General features: G+C 34.6%; 1 protein-coding gene across 10 annotated transcripts in view; it reads right to left on the minus strand.

The window, feature by feature from the left end:
• The window catches only part of LOC108737328 (zwei Ig domain protein zig-8), a 207,079-nt gene that overhangs the window by 45,689 nt on the left and 135,175 nt on the right, over window positions 1-26,215 (minus strand). The window contains exon 1 of one of the 10 annotated variants that reach the window (XM_025975338.1): window positions 11,374-11,640. The exons of 8 other annotated variants lie outside the window; for them this stretch is intronic. In XM_025975338.1, coding sequence (XP_025831123.1) covers window positions 11,374-11,386 — 13 coding nt within the window. In that variant the 5' untranslated portion in view covers window positions 11,387-11,640. Of the gene's footprint in view, window positions 1-11,373; window positions 11,641-26,215 lie in introns of those variants that run through there. One more of the 10 variants, XM_025975349.1, reaches the window with a different exon arrangement.

Below are 26,215 nucleotides of genomic sequence, written 5' to 3' on the forward strand. Positions count from 1 at the left end.
ACCTACAAACCTCAGTACACAAGTCTGTTTGTTAACTGCACAAAGTAAACTAACACGATCGTTTGTCGAAGTTCATTTAAGAGATAACATTAAAATTAATTATTATTTGGGGCTGTTCTAGCGGAGGACGTGTTTGTACAGTTCCCGTAGGACACGTAACTATACATGTTTGTTATAAACCTCATTTTCAGGTAAATATTACACGCCTAAAATGTACAAGAGTGTGTTTCCGTGAATCACTTAAAATTTAGACTGTCTGCAGAATATTTACCTATTATAATCATTTTAATATTTGAAATAATGAACTCACTGATGGGAACTTCGTTAACAGGTATACTTCATTTACTTTCTCTAACGATGTGCCCTTTCCAATTCCTTGGATGCGCGCTGGCAAAATCGTAGGTAGGGAGAAAAAAGCTCATTATACATACTCTCGACTCTTGTTCATTAAACATACTTTTCATACAGTACCTGCCAAAAGTTTTGTTCAATCATGAACAGCAGTGCGAGTCGAAAACAAGCGTTAAAGCCTTTAATATGTCTTCAAATATAAATGAACATCTCGTTGATATTTTCAGTAGTAAATGGTACCAATAACAGCGCATTTGAGCAACGCAATTGTAGTGGATAAAATGGTCAATTTTTCCGTGCAGTACTGTACGGATTATACGCTCCTCAGCGGTTAAGAGTTGTCTCCTTCCTTTTCTGGCCTAGTGCTGTTCTTTTCTACTTTGCGCCGGCCAAACTGAAGGTCACATCGCTACAGAAAGTAAACGAAGTATACCCATTGTAATAAAAGTAAAACACTGGCGGAGTTGTACATAGAGAAATTATTATCTGATCTATCAAAATTGCTTTCTCTTAGTTATGCCATTATCAAAAAGAATATGCGACTGGGCTAACACCGGAAACAATTGCTACAGATCAAATAATAATTTCAGATTGTCAGACCCGCCGAGTGCTTCATTTTTAGTATTATACCAATTATTTTTGTATGCTTCACTGGAGATACAAAGTTACATCGATCCTTTTTGCCGGAAGGTTCCATATTTTTGAAGCCATATTTCTTATGGAGGGTTGAGTAAAATTTAAGATCGGGGTGAAATTCGCATTTCTACTTCTGCCTCACCCTAAAGTAAGCGACAGATATATCATATAGTTTTGACTCTACGGGCGAAGATGCGGAATCAGCTCCTTGTAAACTTGTACATTATACATCTATGTTTTCGGGAATCTAATGTTAATATTATTACTTTGATGGTTTTTAATTCAAAATATGGAAACTGATGTTTAGTGTGACTTTAGGGTCGAATCCGTGAACCCCAACAGTGGTCACCAACGCTTGAAGTTATTCAACAAATTAGTTACAACTTGCGGGGAGCTTTAGTCAACGAAATGAACATTTGTACGTAGAATACAATAGTACAATAATTACTTGTGACTTTGCGTTTACAATTTCTGAAAGCAATTGGTGTTAATGAAGAAACAATGCAGCAAATGTGCTCTTAGCTACGCCATATAAATTCACCTTTAAACAAGTTAGCAACTTAAGTTGTTAATAGATTTCGATTAGTCGAGACGTTTAAGAATTTAATTATCTATGTGGCAAACTACTACAAGTACAAAATTCCTACTTCTTGTTAATTAATTTACGTCACCAAAAAAAAATTGGGGCTCTTATTTCCGTAAATTAAAAATGTTCCGCAGACGCAGCTTGGTCTTCCCATAGACTTTTCTAGTTTTAGTTTAACTTTGCTGTCCAGCTACTTGAGGTTTAGCGCCTCAAATGTTTATTACATTCCAACGGTAAAAGGCCGTCAGTCTATATAACTCTTTTCGGACAGCACGGTGGACATACCGAAATTAAAAAAGAAAGTATGCGCAAATACTTCCCGTTACTTGTCGAGAATACTAATAACTAACTAGGAGTCCTCACTGCAGTGACGGCTCGGGGTAGTTTACGTAGGGAGTGTGTAATCTCAAAAGAGGTGAGATTTTTTATTTTCTATACGTAACTACGATCCGATGGGACTTGAACCTTGACGAAACTCTTGTACAAATTAGAGTGGGTCGTTCGGCTTGCGGGTTTAGATGATTTAGGGAGCCGGACCATAGGTTCAACCATAACGGAGGGGTTCTTAAAGAGAAACCAGACTAAGACAAGTCCCTGAAAGACGGCAGCAGCTCTCACGAGGATCGGTATGGCACTCTGATGCACAACTGCGATGTGGAAGGCAACGGGAAACCACCACATTATGATCCCGAGTAAAACGTTCAACTAGTGAAATTAAATGATGGCGTCGTCTGGGGTAAAGCACTCCGGACGTAAACTAGTCCCCCATTCGGATGTCCGGGCGGGGACTACCCCGGGGGATGTCATCAATAAGTGCAATAGGGATTGTGGTGTTATAGGCGGATGATGAGGATATCGTAGGTGGGGAAGGTTAGAAATGAAGAGGTATTGGAGAAAATAGGAGAACAGAGGACTCTATGTAAGTCAATAAAAAATAGGCGAGATGGGTTGGTAGGACACCTTCTTAGGCATGAAGGTCTATTCAGAGACATATTAGAGGCAGAAACAGGAGTTAGGAGTGGTAGAAGCAGACCTAGATTAGATTTCTGTTCGCAAATAGTTAAGGATGTGGGCTGTTCTAGTTTTAGGGAAATGCGAAGTTTAGCTCAGGATAGGAAAGAGTGCAGGTACGTGTCCAACCAGTCTTAGGACTGACGACCTTATGGTGATGACACGTAACTAAGAAATCGACGGTGCATAAATTGTCATTACGTCTCCTTTACTATTACACCACCAACCTAACCTAACCATTCTCCTCCATTATTACACCGTATAGGAAGATTCTGATCTAACAACAAAATAGAAAAAAAGGTATTTTTTTTTAGGATATATTGTGCTTGTATTTGGACCTAAACAGCTACCGAAGAAGTGGTTATTAACAGTAAAAAGGAAGTTATGATAGTTATAAATTTATTCAGAATTGAATTTTCTGCCATCTGGAAATCTTCGGTTGTCATAAAGATAACAGAACCGCCAGTAAAAGTAAGTCTCCCGAAATTATTCATTATTTTACCGTTTATTTATTACCATTTACTGGAATTTATTACTTCATCAAAGACATTTTTTGTCTTTTGAAAGAATAGCAGTCGCTATTAATGACATGACATAAGTATTTATTACTAGGGGGATTCAGAATAAAAGCTTATTATAATATCTATAAAAATCGGTTTCTATCTCATACTAATATCATTTCTACTTCCTGGTAACGTTTTGTTTCATCAATATATGATATGAAATTGCATGTTAAATACAATAACCTCCAAGAATATTGTTAATGTATATTAACGATATTTAGGTATTCAAAAATTAGTGCTTTGGAAGCTTCTTGCCATCAAAACACAAAAAGCCCATTGGTAATCATCTACGTAAATGATAAAAACATATATTTTAAAACGGTAATTAAGTCCTGTATATCCCAACTAATATTACGAATATGCGAATGTGAGTTTGTATGTAACAATTTTACGTTTTCACTACTCAATCGATCATCATAAAATTTTGTAGACACATTGTCAGGGGTACAGTAAAGGACATAGGGTACCTTTTATCCAGAAAAACAATATTGTTCCCGAGGGATAGAATATTAGTTTATATAGTCATCCAGCATATCATATGTAAATTGTTGCAGTATAAAACTGGTAGGTTGAAATTAAAAGGGTCAATGTCAAAATCATCCTATTTGCACTTGAAATTTTTGTCAAAAATGAGGACTTAGGGGGTCCACTTTTACCCCTCGAATACGGTTGAAAAGTTTTGTGAACTGTTACCCTATAGCTGAATTAATTAGCTACCATTACCAATTATAGATCAACTGGTAATTGAATTTGATATTGGACGTATTTTAGTAATTATATGAAAGAGAATAACAAATGGAATCTAGTGCAATGGTTCACTCAAAACAGCAAAATATTGACATTGACCCTTTCAGCTCCAAGCTACAGAAATAATAAATAAATATTTACCTTTTTTTGACATTTGTATTTTCCTTGAATTTTAATAAATAAATAAATAAATTTGAAGTTTTTTGTCTAAACAAAAGAATATATAGCTTCACCGATTGATACTTTTTGGATAATATTCCGTTACAATAACTTCCCTATTTCTGGGAAGTCAGAAATTCTACTTCAAAACGCGAGCTATTAAATCCAATAAATAATGCTGCCATACCGCCTTAAGTTTATCCTTTCGAAGGACTAAAATATCTTATGCTATAACTATAAGCGACGCAAATGGTTACTAGTAATAGGATTCCAAAGTAAATCGTATTATAATATAAAAATCCGTTGTTTTCCTGTACCAGTAGGTATTATTTATACGTATTTTTGTTTTCGCTGCATATCAAACGATCATTAAAATATAAAACTGCATGCTGAATACGAAAATTCATTTCAGAAAGTATGCATTACCTACGTATAAATAATACGAGGGTGGATTGATAAGTTTCCGGCCTGACCAAGAAAAACAAGGTTTTTAAAAATTTTTTTTTTTTATTTCTCAACATAATCTCCTCCAAGGCTGATACATTTCTCATAGCGGTGTTCCAGTCTATTAATGCCATCTCTATAGACTGATTCGTCAAGCTCCTCAAAATAACCATTTACAGCTTCGATTACTTCTTCATTGTCCGCAAATCTCTTACCGCCAAGCCATTTTTTGAGATTAGGGAACAGAAAATAGTCACTCGGGGCTAGGTCTGGAGAGTAAGGAGGGTGCGGCATCAATTCAAACTTTAGATCGTTGATTTTAGCCGTCGCAACGATTGACGTGTGCGCTGGTGCGTTATCGTGATGAAACAAGATTTTTTTCTTCGCCAGATGAGGTCGTTTAATTTTCACCTCGTGGCTCAAACGTTGCAATAAGTCTGCGTAGTATTGACCAGTGATAGTATTACCCTTTGCAAGGTAATCAATGTATATAATACCTCTTGCATCCCAAAAAACAGTAGCCATAACCTTGTTCGCCGAAAAAATTGTTTTTGCCTTCTTTGGAGTTGGTTCCCCTGGTCCAATCCACTGTTTAGACTGTTCTTTGGTTTCAGGAGTGTAGTGGTGGACCCACGTTTCGTCAACGGTTACGAATCGACGCAAAAATTCGCTTGGATTACGCTTATACAATGACAAATTTGCGGTAGAAATGTTTTTTCGAATCAATTTTTGGTCGACTGTTAGCAAACGCGGCACCCATCTTGCACAGAGCTTTTCCATATGCAAATGTTGGTGCAAAATATGTTGCACACGTTCATATGACATCTTACAGGTCTCAGCTATCTCACGCACTTTCAATCTGCGGTCTCCCAGCACTATTTGATGAATTTTTTCGATCATATCTGGAGTTGTGACCTCAACGGGGCGTCCTGAGCGAGGCCCATCAGAGGTGCTCACACGACCCTTTTTAAACTCGGAAACCCACTGCTTAACGGTTGAATATGACGGGGAGGATGTCCCCAGTGTTGAGTCCATCTCTTTTTTAATTTCCTTCGGCGTTAACCCCTTCAAATAAAAGTATTTGATGACAGCACGATTTTCCTGCTTTTCCATTTTTACGAAAACCACAGAGGCGTCTTGTTCAGCGTGCTGTCAAACCTACACTAGCAAGGAGATCGGGCTGAAACTATAGCTACAAGCTATCCAAGGATGGTACTATAGAATGTCACCTCAAGGTAGGCCTAGTGGCGTCATCTCTTGGTTAGGCCGGAAACTTATCAATCCACCCTCGTATGTTAGATATGCGTTACATGAACCCATTGTTATTTGTAGTATATTTTTGCTTCGCGTAACAGACAATAATGAACGCGCTCATTAAAATAAGCTTAGTATTTTAACTAGAGATTTTCAGTATTTATAAAAATACATACGTATATAAAATATATGAAATTTAAAATTTATGTGTATTAAATTGTACCTACATATTTGTAAATAAGTTCAAACATTTTACATTAAACTCCAAATGCCTGATACTATTCGATGTGACTCTATTTTAATAATTTATGTTCTGAATCTAAATACAAAATGTTCGAATTATAGGAAAGCTAAGTGATCAAAAGCGAACAAGTTAGTAAGCTACGAAGAATTCCATAAACAGCTTTGTCGAGTTAGTATCAATGGACAAAAAGCGCAGTTATTGAGACAAAATTCATTTAAATGCNTTATGTTCTGAATCTAAATACAAAATGTTCGAATTATAGGAAAGCTAAGTGATCAAAAGCGAACAAGTTAGTAAGCTACGAAGAATTCCATAAACAGCTTTGTCGAGTTAGTATCAATGGACAAAAAGCGCAGTTATTGAGACAAAATTCATTTAAATGCGTATAGAAACATATAATGAACATTAAAAGGCAAGTTATTACAGATTACATTTAATGCTACTTTACTGAGGGGAGAATTGAACGATTTTGTCAAAAGGTCAGAAACTTTCCGGAGGGTAAATGGGGAAGGAGTGGTTAACTTACTGGGTAAAACTTTGCAACAAATAATCACCTTCAAAACTAATTCATGAAATGTAACCATAAATTTCATTAAATCAATTAAAAAAAAGCTATTTTGTAAACTAAATTATGAGCTAATGTTTGCTCCTCGAATTAGTTTTTCAATCTAATTCAGATAGAAAATAAACGAGAAAATTCCTCTAGAAATGGTCAATTACATACCTGATGTACCGTTAATACAATAGGAATTTATTTACTCTGAATGTAAGTATTTATTACACTCCAATGTCCGCTGTTCTGTTTCTCTAATTTAATCTTAGAAAACATATAAACAAGAGTTTCTCGATGGTTAACCCGTAAACTCTAATAAAAAAATAATTTCCTTCAGCGGAAGGACTGACTGACTGACCAAACAATCATGGGATGTCGTTTGCCAGAAATTGGTGCTGACCCATTACTACCCAGTTTTAACACGTGTATTTGTCTGACAATAGATGATGACTACTTGTACTTGACTTGTACTTTTTTTTTGTTTTGATTTCGCCAATTTTTAAACAAAATTGATTTTGTTAAAGTGTACTTACAGTGCACATTAAGTTAATACGATATATTCAAATTTACAGTATAATACTAATTTGACATTAATTTTTCTCGTTTATTGAATGAGCGAAATATGAACCGTATCTCTTTGCTACTCCAATTCAATTTTATCTCATAACATTATCGAATTATAATCAAAATCTAATTTAATGGTGCTCCTTCAGGAGTATGTATCTTTCACAAACTTGTAATTGATTGCTTGTATTGCGTTCCCTCTTATACTTCAATAAACGTTAGAAAATCTGAGTAAAATAGTGGTATAATCCTCGGTTGAAGAATATAATTAAGTAAGTAAAGATAAGAACATGCAAAGCTGGAGGTATAAAGAATTCATACCATTAAAATTCGCAGATTTTCATTCACCAACTTCATCAATTATTTACGGGGCGTGAACCAAAGTTGAACTTCTACGCGGCGCTTTTCAATTTTTCAAAATTTTCCACGTCGCTTTTTTTTTTCTTTATTTTGATCGATGAGCTTTTTCTATTTCCCGGAATGAATGCTTCCAATTTTCTTACTGGCAGTTTACATTTCATTTATAATCAATTTAAGGATTTACAAAATTAATGGTTTTCCCAAAAGGTATTTATTTTTCAGCGTCTCGAATTGATTTTTTAAGTATTCTAAATAATCATTATTATCATTGTTTGCCTTCATATGCAACCGAATTCAATTCGTACTGGAACTGAAACGGTAGCAATAACTTCGAAGGAATGATAAACGCATCTGGGTTATCAGTGCGTTATAAATTCTCATTACCAGCTCGATGAATTCGAATAAAATATACGACCATAAGCTGTCAGCTAACGGATAAATAATCTGCCTCAATTTAGAATTCAACAATAAATACGTAATGTTTTATCTAAATTTTTGAATTTTGAATAACAAAATTATACGTAAAACCTACTAAACTGCAACATCTACCTACTATACAGGCTAAATTAAATAATAAAAAAAAACGAACAAGCAGAAACAGGAGTGATCCTATAAAGATTTCGTTTTTCATTCGGACGTACGGAACCCTAACCCGAGCACCAAACTTAACATTTTAATTGAAAGAAAAACATGTTCTTCCGTATATTCAAACAGTAAATGTAAATTTGACCGCACAATATTGTTTTGTTGAATAATTTACCACGTTATGTTCAGGCCATAGACTTCTTATTAATTTTCCTGTAATCTATAAATAAAGAACAATCTTTCGTATTTTTTTCAAAATTTTAGATTCAGTAATTTCGGAGATGACCAATTTTCATCTATTTTTTTTTTAATAACTTCAAAACCATTTATTTTAAAATTATGAACAAAACATGTTTGAGACCCTTACCATAAGCCCTTTCATTTGATATGTCACACGGTACAGTGTGCAAAACTTTTTTTTAATAGGCCCAATGACGCTCTTAAAGAAGGAGTTTATATAACACCTAGTGGTTATTTGCTACCACTGAACTATTTCATGTGTTAGGCAAGGTCTACCTAAGGTATCAACTTGCCTAGCCTATTCATATAAATGTTTATTAAGTTCTTGGTCAGAAATTTTAGTCAATATTGTTCTGATAATTCAACTAAGTATATCATCCGTAGACAGAAATATATCTCATTCAAAATTTTAGCGCGAAAGTTTATAAAAACTCCATGTGCTATTGGCCTATTGTACTTTTATTATGAAGTTTTCTTGCTGCATTGAAAAAAAACTTACTTTACTTTTTTTTAAACCTACACATAATAGCTCAGTAAAAATTTTGGAAGGATTATCATCTATGAAAAGCGGGTAATATTACAAGGAATGTAAAGATAATGTAAAGGACTTTAGTACGATTAACAGGGTGCCTAACAACTCCCGTTACGATTATGTCTGTTCATAATTATACACTTTTATCCCTAAAGGACCATTGTATCACAATTTAAAAAGCTTTTTTCCATTCTTCTATACAGTTTCAAAGATACAATTTTTGTCTTCACCTCAGACCTTTCTATACAAATTTTAGATAATTGTGGAAACTACAAACACAATTTCTTTTTTAGGGTTCCGTACCTAAAGGGTAAACGGTACTACGACTGCGCTGTCCGTCTGTCTGAAATTTTTACCGAAGATGTATTTCTGTTGCTGCTTTAACAATAAATACTAAAACAGAATAAAATAAATATTTAAGTGGGGCTCCCATACAAGAGACATTTGCCGTTTTTATAGATAATGGTACGGAACAGAGAAGGTTAGAATTGTGGTAGTATTAGAGAAAGAGTAGGAGAACAGAGGGTGCCAATAAGAAATAGACGAGATATGCTGGTAGGACATTTTCTGAGGAAAGAAGGGCTGCTTAGAAACATGTAAGAAGCAGGAACAGGAGTTGAGAGGAGTAGAAGTATATTTTTAGGGAAATGCGAAGATTAGCTCAGGATAGTAAAGAGTGAAAATACGTGTCCAATCAGATTTAGGACGGACGACCCTATATCGCTGATGATGACAAAACTACTATATAATAAGGATTCCATTTTTAACATTTGCCTAATCAAATTAATATAACAATTAAAACTATTCACCACGATTAATATTGTCGGAAATTATTAAATTTTATCTTAATGTTTAACGGAAGTTTTGAGTAACTACCAGTATGAATTTAAACTTTCCTTTTCGTTTGAATGGGAAATGTTTTCTTTCTACTCCTCGATAAAACTTTTTTAATTTAAGTAGAAGCCTTTTGTTTCCAGAGGATGGCATTAATTCGATGTTCGTCCTTAGTCCGCGTTTCACTGTTACGATTTCGCCCGGTTTGACTCCACAAATCTTGGTCAGATTCAGGTGGTTTTAAAAGTTTTATATATTGTTCGCAATAGCTTTTAAAGGAATTCGCACTAATACGTCGACTTCTTCATCTTTAAACAATAACACAGAATACTTTCTTACTTCATGTATCAATATTTCTTACAACCTTATCAAATTAATAAAGAACATTAACTTCATGGCCAGTAATTTATAGAAACTACTTGCCTATAAGATACGGCGTGCTGCTGAGAACTAATAAGTACAAAATTGCAATTAGGGTTTATACAAAAACCGACATTTTAGAAAACCGGTTTTCGAATAGTAATTTTTCCAGAAAACCGGTTTTAACCGGTTTCGAATTTTTATAAAAGAAATTTTTGCTCGAATATTCTGTAATTCGAACAAAAAATTTTAACAGAAAATTTAGAGTGATTAAAAGCAGTTTTTGACTGAAATTATTTACGAACACTGAATTTATGAACTGTACATGAAGAAACCAGAAGACAAACTGATATAAAATCTAAATTAATTCATCCAATAGACAAAACACACCAAACCGCTTGTGACCGATATGATTCTAAGAACCAAACCGCTTGCAACAGTGTTTTCATCAATCTGGTACATTTGGCTACATTTGTCATTTTCAATTTTTTTTTAAGTGTTATTCTTACATTGAAAACCGATATTTTCTACTAAAAAACCGGCTTTCGAATTTCATAATTTTCTCCAAAAAACCGGCTTTTAAAACCGGTTTTTAAAAACCGACAAACCCTAATTGCAATCGACATCTAATAGATTTTACTGACTAGCAGCATAATAGTTGTGTTTATTACATTTTAAACTAGCTATAGGTACCATTAAACATTCTCGAATACTAAAGTTAATAGTAAATACAATTTGTAGACCAAAAAGAGTACATAATGGGTAATACATTAAGACAATTCTCAAATCGAGCTTGAGCGATGTTTAACAATACGAGGAAACTCTTTTTTTATTAATACGTCCGCATTAGCAAGTTTATTTGTCAAGCTAGTTTTCAAATTTTTTTACTAAAAGTAAACGTTAACATTTCAAAATCTCCCTTCTGTTTTACAAGGGCGGTAGTATTGGTGTATATACGTATACAACATATGCGTGTACAAGTATATATATCCATACATGGAAAGGTAGCTATATGACTGGGATTATTAGTGTTCACTCTAGCTCTTCCTTCTTATTTCGCCAGGAAGGAAACCGGATATTTGCCTAATAATATGCCAAAGTGTACTTTTTGCCTCTAATTAAGCATTTCTGCAGACTTAGTGCCTCATAGTAATACACCTACGCTATGCACGTTTACTTTAGATTAAAAGAAAATTGAAAGGTGCATCTATCTTGTATACACATCGTAGTTAATCTGTTAAAATCCGCCATATGAGACGTACTTCGCACCAAAATGACTACTTATAACTTCTGCTTGGCAAAAATAAAAGCAAAAACAAAGCGCTTATTGAAGAAATATAGTTTACTTACTCAATCCATACATTTAAATAAATAACCAAAAATATATTTAAACAATTATCGTTCACTAACCATTTCAGCGGCAGTTTTTAATGGGTGCACTTTTATATAAATATAATATGTACAAACGTAGAACATTTATAACAAGTTTGAAAAAGTTTGGAGACGATACGACCGGTTACACGGAACTTACGCCGGTTTTTTGTATTTTATTTTACTCTGTAGGTACTATGGCCTGTAAAACGACTATCTAAACGCTTGCGATAATTGCAATGCAGTTACTAGAATTAGAATTGAATTTTCTACGCCTTTCCAAACGTTGTGTAACTCCCATGTGACACTAAAATTTATTTTTAACAAAAACAAAATGCACTGCCTGACTAACTAAAACGTTGGGTGTAAAAAACAAATACAAGTGGAATGACAAAATCTGCAGCAATAGGAGATAAAAACAGCTGATACTTTTCTAAATAATTATTTAGAAATAAAAAGGAGTTTCAACTTTCCATCAATCTGTCTTCGTGACATCGGTATTTCGAAGTAATTGAAAATATTGTAGAAACCAACCACTACAATTACTGTTTGATTTGTACATAGTTTTGTTGTCGATCTCATAGATTTTAATGAGGGCAACGGAAGTTTCTTGTTCCCTTACAATATTGATTGGAGTTTTTAACGCTTCTGCAATGAATATAAGAGTTTATGCAATAGATATACAATAAGCACAATAGTATACAATACAATTAATTAATAATTATAGAAAAATGTAATTATGATTTTTGAACGATGAAGTTAAGAAAGACATTTTTGATTTCGAAGTATCAGGTGTGAGAACTGAATCTTGGATCTTGAACCAATTCTGTTGTTTATATGTTTGCACTTATTGATTTTCCATTTCATAGACAACCAAACGAGTGCACTCAAGATTTTCAGAGACCTGCTTAAAGCGATAGGAAAAAGGAGGTCAATCCAGTTAACAAACTTGAAAATAATTCTCAGTATTAAAAAGGTATAGCATGCGTCTTGTTATTTGAATTGCCTGTACTATTTTTCAGAGAATCATTTTACTACACAAAAAGAGAAAAAATGTAAAAATGTCAACTTCAACTTCCATAACGTATTCAAAAGAATAGACAACAGCAGATCTTCTTTAAATGACAGACTATTTTATATTAGGGTAATATTTCTACTTGTAAGGATATCTAAAGTGCGCGTCAATTTGTTATACTTCATTGAAAGCAGATTTCTCTGCAGTAGATCATTAATAGTGATGACAAATTGAAAAGGCACTTTTGATTAATTTTTTTTTAATATAAATGACACTTCGACACTTCAACCAAAGGCTACTACTTCCTTCTCTATTTTTTAAGAGAGATGTGAGAGTAAAAACAGCCGTAATATAAACAATAATTGTTATTTAAATACCTAATGCTTTTTTTTGAGTAACAAAATCTGTAACTTGGCTGGTACAAGCTCGGCCTATTGTACTGGATATTTTGGGGGAAAGTTCGCGTTGAAGCTCTATCCCTAACCTGTCAAATAATTTGGGTTGAATTAATTAGGAAGCCACCCCTTCTCCCCAATGTCACTGCTACACCAAGCTTTAGAGAAATTAAAGCGTACAAATGATAAATGAGTCGAGTCACTACGTGCAGAAACTGGCACTAAACAATACGTCGGCACCCACATTTCCTAACATAAAGTGCTATTCAGAAAATAATGTTTACTTTAAACAATTACCATAAAACTTAAAATATACGTTACGCACAGCGTTGTTTTTGTTACTTACTTATATAAAATTTCCAAAAGCGCGTCAGTTGGGAAAATATAATGAAAAACTTTAGATTTTGCCGAGGAAAACTGAACAGTTTTTCCACTTCTCCAGTTGAGTATTACAGGAAGACACTTTAAGTATTTGTATCGAATCAAATTGGAGAACTAAGTCAATTTATATTATTCAAGTTATTTACACCACACTTCAATGTAGTCGAGGATATAAAGCATAACAATAAGACAAATTTTCGAATTTTTGAGCAGTTAGTCGGATCGAAAACATAAGAGATTAATTCGTCTTCAAAAATACATCGGCGCATAACAAAAATTCAGTTTTATGAATCCGACTATGCAGTCAGCGAAGGCCCACGAGATACCTAGGACCTAGGGCAACCGTCATCCACATCGTCTCCACGGATTATGTTTTAAACTCTTTAAAAGTCAATTGAAATCAGTTATTCGGGGGTTTTGAGGGTCGCTCAATGCTAGTATGCAGTTGGCGACGAAATACAATGAAGGTTTAGATGAACACTGTTTAGAATAGATTTTGTAAATTAATTATTTTTAAAAGATACCTACGCTTGAAATATTTATAAAAACAACATCAATAAAACAATGTATTAAAAAATTTGATTTACCAGAAACTGATTTCAATTAATTTTTAGTAGTAGTCCTGGGGCCCAGGTACCTTAAAGCCTGTCGCCGACTATATATTTGTGTTATTAAATTTGCTCACTAAAGTCAGCCTTATTAATTAAGCTACGTCCTACGTCATTTACCAATAATTAAGGTAATCGGAAATGCTCTATTTTTGATCTGTGATAATACTAACATCCTTCCTCTTTGACCACTACGACTCAATCTTCTGTGCAGGTATTAGTATTAGTATTTGGAAGATAGATGTCATCACTGGTTGACGGATTAAGTCTTAATTACCTCATCACTTACTGCAGCATTGCCGGAAGGGTACGCAATAGCTTCAGTGTGCTCGTTACTAGGTATGTTCAGAAACTAAAGCAATTAATTGATTGTCTAGTTAGCAAAGTCGGCGACGGGAAACGGATTCAATTACTGAAGGTAATAAATTCGCGTTGGTTTCCTAAACTTTGCGGATTTCCGGTAGGTGCAGCACTAGATGTTAAGTTCGGTTGTTTTTAATTCCGACCTATTTTTCAGACGTTACCTATTTCAATTACTAAACTTGTCATACCAGCATGTGGTTGTAGCAATTAAAACAAAACCAAACAAACAAACGAAAGAATAATAGGAGCAGTAAAACGTCAACCGTGAATTTTAGTGCGAACCGTTTAGCTGAAGAAATCTGCAAAACTATCAAATTTTCAATTCGTTGCATATATCAAATTTCTAATCAAAACGGTTCCAATGCAATCCTCAAAGCTTCGGATGTTGGTAATACGTTTCAATTTTACGAGCTCGATTTTGAAATAATTTCTTGGCATTATAAGCGCACAAGTATTTATACATATTTACCATTTAAGGCAACCAAAAATAAAAAGAAAAAGATAAACGATGCGGATCACCGACCGAAAGTGCTGTAAGTACATTTCCCAAACCCCAGAGCCCTATTATAATGGATCTGAACTAACAAAATAGTAACAAATAGTTTAAAAACTATTCATATATTGTACTTTTGAAACTAGCTAATGAGTCAATAGATTAAGGTCAAAGAAATCTAGCTAATATGTTCTTCATCATCATCATAAGGTCGTCAGTCCTAAGGGTGGTTGTACACGCAATTTTTTTACATCCTGACCTAATCTTCGCATTTCCCTAAAATAAGAACGTCTCAAATCCCATATACGAACAGAAATCTAATCTAGGTCTACCTCTACTCCTCTTAACGCCTGTTTCTGCCTCTAATATGTCTCTGACTAGACATTTATGCCTGAGAAGGTGTCTTACCAACCTATCTCGCCTATTTCTGATTGACTTTCATAGAGTCCTCCGTTCTCCTATTCTTTCTAATACCTCTTCATTTCTAATCTTTTCCATCTACGGTATCCTCATCATTCGCCTGTAACACCACATTTCTAACGTTTCCAACCTTTTCCAACAACAATCTCTAACTCCTCCCTGCCAGATACTAATCCAGATATCATCTCCAAATCTAAGCATACCAATATTTTGCCCCTATATATTTATCCCTAAAGTTGTTTTGTCTTTAATGATGTTGATCGCATCTTCGACGTATAGATTAAAAAGTGGCGTTTGACAGTGTTCTTCTTTCCCTGACTCCCTAATATTTACTTCTCTACGTTGCTGCTAAAGTTCTATAACTGCCTGTTGTTCTTTATACGAATTAAGTATCATTCTATTCATGTATCTCATCCCTACATTTTTTAGTATATGTAACATCTTGTCCCACTTAACATTGTCAAAAGCTTTTTTTAAATCTACAAATATTATGTACACTCTGTTTCCTTTTCTACTGTTTCTCTAATGTAACCGTAAAGCTGGAATGACCACCCGCGTTTCTCTAGTTCTTCTACAACCAAATTGATCTTCCCCTAATAGTTCTTCCGCCATTTTCCCCACTTCTGTATGATTCTAGTTAAGATTTTCGGTGCATAGGAAGTTAAACTAATTGTTTTAAATGTCTAGTACCTATCCGCGTATCTCTCTTTAAATGTGTCCCATCTATACCGATCGCCTTAATATTTTTTAACTTTTTTAATGCTACATAAAATTATTAATTCGAAATAAATCTTTCGGGACTAAAAAGCGATTTATTTTGTTCTAAATAAAAGAGTATAGGATAGCAAGTAAGTTTCATAAATCCTAAAGGGTCAAATAATACGCCATTTCAAAGAGCCCTTTGAGAGTTTGTTTCTTCTGGGTCGCGGAGAACGCGATTCAACCTGTGGAAACCAATAATTCTAGGCACCTAAATTCCCCAATGAGAAAACCACGCTATCTATACATTAAATTACTTCAAGATCGTAAAAGCCCGCAGTAGCGCATATCCCAATGGCCTCTAAGGAATTCTGAAAATTCACGCTCATTCACTCCGGTGGCCAAAGGAACAAAATTTACATATACCTATATGGCATTGTACTTTAAAATGAAAACCTCATGCTATTCACGATTACACAATGATTTCAGTCAAATAAAAAAATGATTTTTATTGACAATAATGTATTCAAATGTACCAGTAAGCCAAAATTTTTACCGAATATAAAAGTTTAAAACATTTTTTGTCGAAATTTTTCTCATGAACGTTTTTTTGCCCGTTGTATGATGCATTACCGTAGCTGCGCTTGCTAGCACATCAACGATGTCGCCGGTATCGATCGTCTGCGGCATTCGTTTATAACAATATCTTCAATGCCTGATAGTTATTTCATAATATTGGACACGGTCCTTATGTCCTTACAAACGTCATCTGTTTGTCAAACTGAATATATGCACACGTCTAATGAAATCAATCCAATTAAGAACATTTCTTTTTATTTATAATGTTCAAGGTTTCTGGGATAAGCATTATCATGTAGGTGGTAGATAAATGTGTAGAAAAGGGCGGTAGGTATTAATTAATTTGTATAAATTTCTTACTTAATTACTCGGCTTGATTCTTTTACGGCCGCTCCTGCCTTTATGAGATATTTTTTTTGCACCGTGTCGCAGTTATCTATTGTTCTGTACCGAGTAGGTTTTTGTCTGAAGCGCCGAAGAGAAGCGTTTTCCAACACAAAGGCAGCTGCGGAGTTTTTTATTTTATTTAAAAACTTTAATGTGTTCCGAGAACAAAAGTAGCTGACAAATATTCACTTCCTTAATGTATACACTTGAGTGGCCCGGGCCAGGAATTAAGTATTTTTACTGTATACACGTTTAGTAGTAGGGAGCTTGGGTGTCACAACTTTGCTATTAAACAATTTATCATCACGAAATCTTCCAAAAACTGTAGCTTATTGTTGGGATATACTATTATTAATATCAATACATTAAGAATTTTTTTTAATAATTATCGAATATTAATGTGAAATTAACTTAATTTTATCCCAACACAGATTACCTAGAGATAGAAGAGTGATACTTATAGTTTGTATAGAGAGCAACAGGCAGTTATAGAGCTAGGGATGCAACGTAGAGAAGGGAGTCAGACAGGGATGCACGCTGTCAATCTATTCATCGAAGACGCCATTAATATCCTTAAAGACAGTACAACTGTAGGGATAGATGTGCAGGGGCAAAAGATTAGTATGCTTAGATTTGCAGATGATATAGCAGTATTAGCATCTAGCAAGGAGGACCTAGAGATAGCTTTAAATAAAATGGAAGCGGTACTGACAGATCAGTACTGTATGAAAATAAATAAAAGTAAAACTAAAATACTGGTATGCAAGGGAAGAAAAAGTAGGGAAAGAGCGAATATAAAGATAGGAGACGAAAAATTAGAAGAAGTGGCTGATTTTAGATACCTAGGAAGTCAGATAAGTGAGGATGGAAGGAGTAGTAGGGATATAAAGCAGAGGATAGCGCAGGGTCGTGTCGCCTTTAATAAAAAGAAGTCACTTCTATGCTCGCGAACGGTTAATTTAGAAATTCGAAAAAGGTTGTTAAAGGTGTATGTTTGGAGCACGGCGTTGTACGGGTGCGAAACATGGACAGTGGGAGCGGCGGAAAAGAAAAGGTTAGAAGCGTTCGAAATGTGGTGTTATAGGCGGATGATGAGGATATCGTGGGTAGAAAAGGTTAGAAATGAAGAGGTATTGGAAAGAATAGGAGAACAGAGGACTCTATGGAAGTCAATAAAAAATAGGCGAGATAGGTTGGTAGGACACCTTCTCAGGCATGAAGGTCTGGTCAGAGAGATATTAGAGGCAGAAACAGGAATTAAGATGAGTAGAGGTAGACGTAGATTAGTTTACTGTTCGCAAATAGTTAAGGATGTGAAATGTTCTAGTTTTAGAGAAGTGTGAAGATAAGCACAGTATAGGAAAGAGTGATGGTACGTGTTTAGCCAGTCTTAGTACTGACGACCTTATGATGATAAAGACAGGTTACCTCAAGTTAATGAAGAAATTTGTTATTCTTTATTATCTTTAGCAGGATGAAATGAAATTGATTTCACATTAGTGTTTAATAATTATTAAAATATTTTTTATATTTATTCAGAGTATATATTCTCCACAAATCCGATACTTCAGAGCCTATTTAACTAGCAAACAATGGTTACATTGTAATTATTTGTTGAAATTGGAGATTGTTCAGATGATTGGATTACTGAGGCAACATCTAGAATAATCACACTTACGAATAATCAAACAACCAGCCGATGATTATGTTGTTAGCTGTACAGAGATATCAAATGGCGATAAACCGGATATCACGGGTCTGTCGATCAAGAAAATTAATATCATCCATTATTCGACTACCTGTAGTGGGTGGTTTTTACAACACCTTCATAAAATATAAGCGTTTTCCAAGTAGAAAACGAGAGAATTACTGAATTCAAAAAAATCGTCAAGGAAGTAAATTTCGCGTTAAATTTGGTTTCGTAAAGTGGCGCTTTTCCCTGCGTACCCGAACGGCCCATTTTATTTGTTCCCAGCTTCTACATGTTTTATGCAAACTTCGTTATTTTATACTGCAGGAGGTGCGACAGCAACAAAATTAAGAAAGCGTCTCGAACAAAATAATAAAATTCGAAAAAGTGCCGACAAAGTGAGTTTTACTTAAAAATCGTTACTTTTTCCGCTTCCGTTAAAAGGAGACGGTTTTATTCGAGAGAAATTTTATTTATATCATTCGTTTCCGATTTTCAGTTATCACGACGGACGAAGGAGGCATTTTATTAGAGAAAGAAAAACCACCAGTAAATCTCTAAAATAAATGCAAACCTGTATACAAACAACTTTACTTTTTCCCAAAGTGCTCAAAAATCTTAAGCGCCTCCAACCAACACCACCTTGGGATTATAATTAAGTATAATCATAATTAATGCGATTAAGACCCTCTCAGTTTTTCTGGACTTAAAAAGTATCAGATTACAGAATTATTTAGGGTAAAATATTAGCCCCATCGTTTGCTGTGCTGGCGTTCGTGGCCTTAGCATTTTTTACTACTCCGAATGAATATCAAGCAGCAAGTCAAATAAAAGTTTTCAAACTTCAACCGTGCATCCGTCTTCTGGATGAACTAATTAAAATCGGCGAGCCGACTAATTTAACGAGAGACGACGTTGAACCAGACGAATGTGTATAAGTAACGCAATATGTATATGTGCAACCCTATTTATTGCATAAACATATTCACACACAATTACTAGCAGGCTCTTGTATGGAACGCACAAACTGCGCGCAAAATGATGAAACAAAGATCGCTCATGCACGTAGTAACGAGTCGGTGCATTGCCTCAATTACACGCAAATACGTAACGTATCATATATCATCACGTATACACTTGAATACATAGTTGTTTACTGTGTAAACATTTCCGTTGCGCACGGGAAACGAAAGAAAAGCACACTGATTTAGCCGTTGCTTATCCCAGTCGCACCTGTCGATCAATTTTGCTTTCAGCAAATAAACCGGCAATGTTTACCGCTGCTATCTATTTATTGCGTTTACGTTATTACCTTATAATCATAGTCTGCACGAATCAATCAAAAAGGTAATGACTGCTGAAATTGTTAACATCACGCTGAACTCATTTCATACTTGTAAAGTATTTGAGTAAAAGTATTTAAAATACTCTTAAGAGTACAGTAGAATCCGCTTATAATGGCATCGAAGGGAAATGACAAACACGTCATACTAAGCGGGCGTCATACAAAGCGTAGTCTTAGAAAATAAACAATTTCCTATTTTGGTTATTTATTTAGTTTAATAGAGAGAAAAACTACAAATTGTATATATTTATTACCAGAAAAAGAAAAAGAACGATGAATTGTAATATCAATATACATGAGGGGTCAAAAAAATGAGCAAAAATGCTATTATTAATCATTTGGGTCACTATAGCCGGATATTTCTTCAGAATCAGTCATAATTAACGATATATCCTTTTAAACGGACTTATTATATCCAAACTTTCCTATAGAGAATTTAATATGAAAACCAAACTTAACACTGCAATTACTTCATATTAAGCGGTTGGTCAATATAGGCGGAGTCATAATAAACGAATTCCACTGTATTTGTATTTGAAACACTTTTGAATGAAGGTATTTATTATTTGTATTTGAATACAACATTTTGTTTATTTTATTTGATTTTGCAAGTACTTTTTCAAATAATATTATTTTTTAATCTGAAAACGATTTGTATACGATTCAACTCAAAAGAATATATAATTATGTATAAATTGTTAAGAAAGTTATTGTTATAATAATTGTAATAATGCATATATGTTTTCCGATAGAAAATCTTTCTATTTGTATTTAAATACCTGTACAAAACCAGGTATTTGTATTTGAATTTAAATACTCTATAAAGTAAGAGTTAAATTTGGGACAGTGTTGGTCTTTCTCATGCTTTGCTCATCATTAATTGTTACATATTAAGAGAAGAACTACGAAGGTCTATGGGAGATGATTTTGGAATTACACGAATTGCTACCAACTATCAAATGAAATTCCACGGAACGTTTAGTATCTACAAATCATAAAAGCTTACAAACGTGTCAAATGCATAAGCACTTTAAACAAATACGAACATTAAATGCGAAAATTTTGAGTAACACAAAACAAAAGCATGAAGGACGATATACTTCGGTGAATGAGTGAGAATGAAGTCAAAATTCCAACTGTATACGTATATATTTTTGAAAGCTATTCAACGCAAGTAGCGATGACGTTTTGACGGTGTTTTGCAACAAGTTTTTATGTCGACAAAAATAAGGCGGGGTGTTGCAGCTTCTTTGGTGGGAAACTAGAAAAACATTTTTATCCGCGTGTTAACCTCGCTTATTCCGGTTGAATGCGATTTTTGCTGAAGCCCTTAAGGCAAACATTTAATCTCTTAATTTAACCACGATTCGTTCTTCTTTGCAAAGAGAAGCTCGTCCTAATTCCGTTAACAAGGAGTTATTTATACAGACGATACTAACGCCGTCTCTTTCTTAGACTACAAATCAGTAGGAGAGAGATACGACGTTGCTTTATTCCTTCGTATTTAATTGTATGATTTCTCCTAATTAATGCCAGCAGCATGTCTTCATAGTTCTTACAATAAGTCTCCATCACAACGTTGAAACAGATAATAATCTCATTGGCCCATCCGAAAATAGGCTTAACGAATTTTTATAATAATTTGGACATTTGCTCCCTCAACATCAACCTAATTGACCAAGGTTAATTACTGTTAAAGAAGGAAGAGTTTTAGCCGCTTCACCGCCCTGACTCGCTTCTTATTCTAATGGATTTATTAACAATCCATTGCACTATTTAAAGGATTGCTAATTGATAAGTCTTGGTTTGTAATTATACTGACAAGGTAGTAGTGATCTAAATAGAAATTTATGGTTTACGAATATTGCGTTATAATATGAATATTAATTACTTTCTATAAAAGAATTTCCGATGAACTAAAAATGAGCAAGTTCCAACGTGGTATTGTCGGACAGTAGGTATTTAAATGGATAAGTTTTTGTGGCATGTCCTCTGGGAAATTAATTTCATTGAGCATGTGCACAATTATAAACCATAATTTAATATTTGTTATGAAAACGAACATGCAACGTTAAAATTTAATTTGTCACAACGAAAATTATTTTAGTTCTATTCTATTCCTTTACGTTGACTGAATGATTCGAAACTCACGTGTACGTACAAAAGGCGGACAGAACTTCGAGTATCAGTAAAACTTTTCGAACGTCTGCAACGGTAAAGTGTCTGTCCCTGGAGAGCTTCTTCGGTAAGGATTCCGGAATTCAATATTAAAGCCCTTTAAAATATGCACTTGAGGTTAAATTGACCGTCCCCGTATTACACCGCAAAAATGTGAACATATACATGAACACGTAGCCGAATTACGGCGAAAGCTAGCGGAAAAATTACAATGTTTAAAATTTCACAAAACGACATGACGTTGAACTGTGTTCATATTCAGACACAGTTTCTTGTACGATCCAAACGAACGAGGAATTTTAAATATACAAAAAAAAAAGGAAACGAAGTTAATTGGCGAAATTAATTAACTTCGTTTTCTTTTTATTTAGATACGAATACAGACGAGATTAGCTTCTTAACACACAACTTAAAATAAAGAATTTTATTTACAGAATTTATAAAAAAATTATGTTCGATATTACCACACTCATTCATGAAGACAAGATACAGAAACAATAATTAATCCGAAACAAATTAGTCTAAGAAGCGTCATTAACAATAGTTCGCTGCGCAAATCAGATGCGTAATGCTTTATAGCGCAGCGGACTACATTACGAACCCCTATTTAGCCTTTTTAGGGTTAACTAAAATTTGCAAACACCTAAAGGCAGTAAATACTTATTCACAGAAATTATTAAGTAAAAAAAATGTTACCAACTGAGGATGACAGTGATAATTCGAAGTGGTCTGTATTCTGTCGAAACTGCCAGACGCGGATCGCGATTTCGATCTTTTTTGATCTCATCAGCGCGTCGCAGGCAGCTCCGACAGAACACAGACCAACCGTTACCTGGTGTCTTAACAGCGCGTTTTCGAAAATACCACAAATAGCGTGGTGAGCGCCATCTGTAGTACGATGCTACGAAACCAATTAGTTTCAGCAAGTAAATATCCATATTTTTAAATGGACCTTGTTGGAGCATACGTAATCCTCAAATGTAGCATCGTACTACAGATGGCGCTCACCACGCCATTTGTGGTATTTTCTAAAACGCGCTGTTAAGACAGCAGGTAAAGGTTGGTGTGTGTTCAGTCGGAGCTGCCTGCGACGCGCTGATGAGATCCAAAAAGATCGAAATCGCGATCCGCGTCTGGCAGTTTCGACAAAATACAGACCACTTCGAATTATTTTATTCGATTAAGCTAACGTGCCTATCACGTTGAGGTGAGCTACGCCGGGATTAGTTTCAGCAAGTAAATATCCATATTTTTAAATGGACCTTGTTGGAGCATACGTAATCCTCAAATGTAGCATCTACAGATGGCGCTCACCACGCCATTGGATACCACGCTGTATTTTTGAAAGTGTCTATTCATTGATTTCTAAGTTTTCAGAAACAGAAACCCGCCTATATGTTTTATTATATTCATTATTCATCCCCTTTAACTGTAAATGAAAATATGTGCCTACCTAATCAAAATGTAAAGAAAGTACATTCGGTCATATTCACTTTAATCGTTTTAGCAACGAATCAACAAAAAAATGAATTGCTGCAATGCATGATTAATGTAAACAATATTTTTGAATATCGACCGTTCGCAAGTCAAACAAAACTGATTGGCTTGTGATCAAAGATTTTTGCGGCAGAGTACGCTTACGTGGCATGTTTACAGATTATTCAAATCAAATTCCTACGGCAAGCATTTTCGGTTTTAATGTTATTTAATTATTAACCAGAACGGTGTAACAGATAACTACGTACATATACCTCAACCCTTGTGGATGTAAAAGAAAACCAAACAATTTCCAAACGGTATAGTGCGTGATCATTAATTAAAACCGGTTATTTTGTGTGAAACGCTGCATTTACAAATACAAACATTAATACTTGTTCTAGCGTAAAAAACCTTCGTAAATAATTACGAATCACTCATGTACCAATGAGATGCAGGTATGTATGTAATTACGCAATTAAAAGTAAAATGCATGTTAATGATTGCATTACATTAAATGTGGTTAATATGTATGTACATTTCTGATTTTATCCGATGATTCTAATTACCTAAATACCAAACAAATAGCGGATAAATGCGAGTTCGATTGAAGCGCCGAAGTTTACTTATATACGAAGTCTGTTCAAAAAGTAGTATCGCCAATATCGATTTTTTTGTGGCGTTATGTTGGTACTCATGTCTGTCACTTATACCAACAAGTTAGGTCATATTGAATGTTCACTTAATTTTTGACAGCTGCCTTACTTGCACGTGTTGTAGCTCGTCTTCGATTTTTGCCTATTCCAAAAAATGGATCAAAGAATCTATGTCAAATTTTGCGTGAAAAACAAAATTAAGTGCACGGACGCATTCAGAATGCTAACTGTGGCATATGGTGAAGCTACCTTGAACTAAAAGAATGTTTATCGGTGGTACAAGATGTTTTCAGAAGGCCAAGAAAATGTGAACGACGAAGAGCGTGTCGGACACCCACAACAAACGAAAATATTCATGAAATGAAAAAATAGTATTGGCAAATCGTCGATTGCTCAATTTCAACCAAAAACAGCATCGCATTAACATTACTAAGGACTTCGTCCGCGACGAGCCGCTTCCGAGGATCATAACTGGTAACGAATTATGGATTTATGGTCATGACGTGCAAACGAAAGTTGAATCATCCCAATGGAAGCTGCCGCACGGTCCAAGTTAGGTCGAATGTGAAGGTTTTGCTTACAGTTTTCTTCGATTGTAGGGGCGTAATGCATCATGAGTTCTTGCCACAGGGTAGAACAGTCAATAAGAAATATTACCTGAAAGTTATGCGCAGATTTGTGGAAGAACAAAAATTGGCTTTTGCATCATGATAACGCCTCTGCTCACACATTGTTGCTTGTGCGAGAATTTTTGGCTAAACAACACACTAATAATGCCGCAGGCACCGTATTCCTCAGATTTAGTCCACTGTGACTTTTTCTTGTTCCCGAAGACTACGATTGAGGAGATAAAGACGGCCACGAAGGAGGAGATCACAAAAAAATGATTTTTTGAAGTACTTCGAGGATTGGAAAAAACGTTGGCACAAGTATATAATATCTGGTGGGGTTTGGGGGACAAAATAGATATTCATAAATAAATAAATAATTTTTGAAAAACACAAAATCCGCAATACTTTTTGAACACGCCTCGTATATGCGTTTAATTGCAACAATTCCGAAAACATTAATGAGTACCACTGCGGTGCGCCAGAAAATTATATAAGGTATCAAAGGTAATGATCTGATAATAGAGCGTTAGAAATGAATTGTCACCGCTTTTTTAGGATAGAATGTGAAAGGTTACTAAAATTTTGAGGGTGAAAATTTCTTCACGATCATTACTTTTGATCTCTTTTCTCCACACAAATTCATCTACTTGTGTTAGAAAACGTATAACGACAATCTTTATAAATATGAGCGAAACGATTTATTAGTGACTCTTCCAACAGTGGATGTATCTACATTATTGAGAGTTAAAGTAATTGACATGAACAAACAAAAAAAGTTGGTTTTTTTGGAATTTGCTAGAAACGATGTCCCCACCAAATGAATACATTAATCAAAAATGAGTTTGCGATCTATGTATATTGACCTGAAATTTATAATTGACAGTCAAATTTCGACGACGAAGTTGCTAACTAGTTACAGTTTGATTTAAAGGCATTACACTTTTTGCAGGTCGTATTTCAATGTCATACGCTACGGCGATTGTTAGCGATGCATTAATTTTTACAACAGACGCATACTAGAATGTCCTTTATTTTGGTCGTATTTTAATTTCTTCTATACCACCCTAAAAATATGTTCACATTGTCAAAAGTTTAAGCCTGTTCCGATAACGTTAAATCATACCACACCGAGCAATTGATTATTTAAAGTACATAAACTGCATAGGTTTTGCTGAAGGTATTTTTCATTTTAATTTTTTTGTTACCTACTTAAAATGAAGGTAGAAGACAAAAAATTAGAAGAAATGACTAATTTTCGGTACCTAGGAAGTCAGATAACTCATGATGGATGGAGCAGTAGAGATACAAAACAGAGGAGAGCATCATGGTCGAATCGCCTTCAACAAAAAGAAGTCGCTTCTATGCACGCGACTAATTAATTTAGAAATTCGAAAAAGATTATTAATGGTGCACGTCTGCAGCGCCGCACGGGTGCGAAACATGGGCGGTGAGTGCTACGGAAAAGAAAAGGTTAGATGTGTTCGAAATGCGAATGATGAGGATACCGTGGATAGAAAAGGTTAGA

This window comes from Agrilus planipennis, unplaced genomic scaffold (assembly GCF_000699045.2).
Source record: "Agrilus planipennis isolate EAB-ADULT unplaced genomic scaffold, Apla_2.0 scaffold90, whole genome shotgun sequence".
In the NCBI taxonomy this organism is placed as follows: Eukaryota; Metazoa; Arthropoda; class Insecta; order Coleoptera; family Buprestidae; genus Agrilus; species Agrilus planipennis.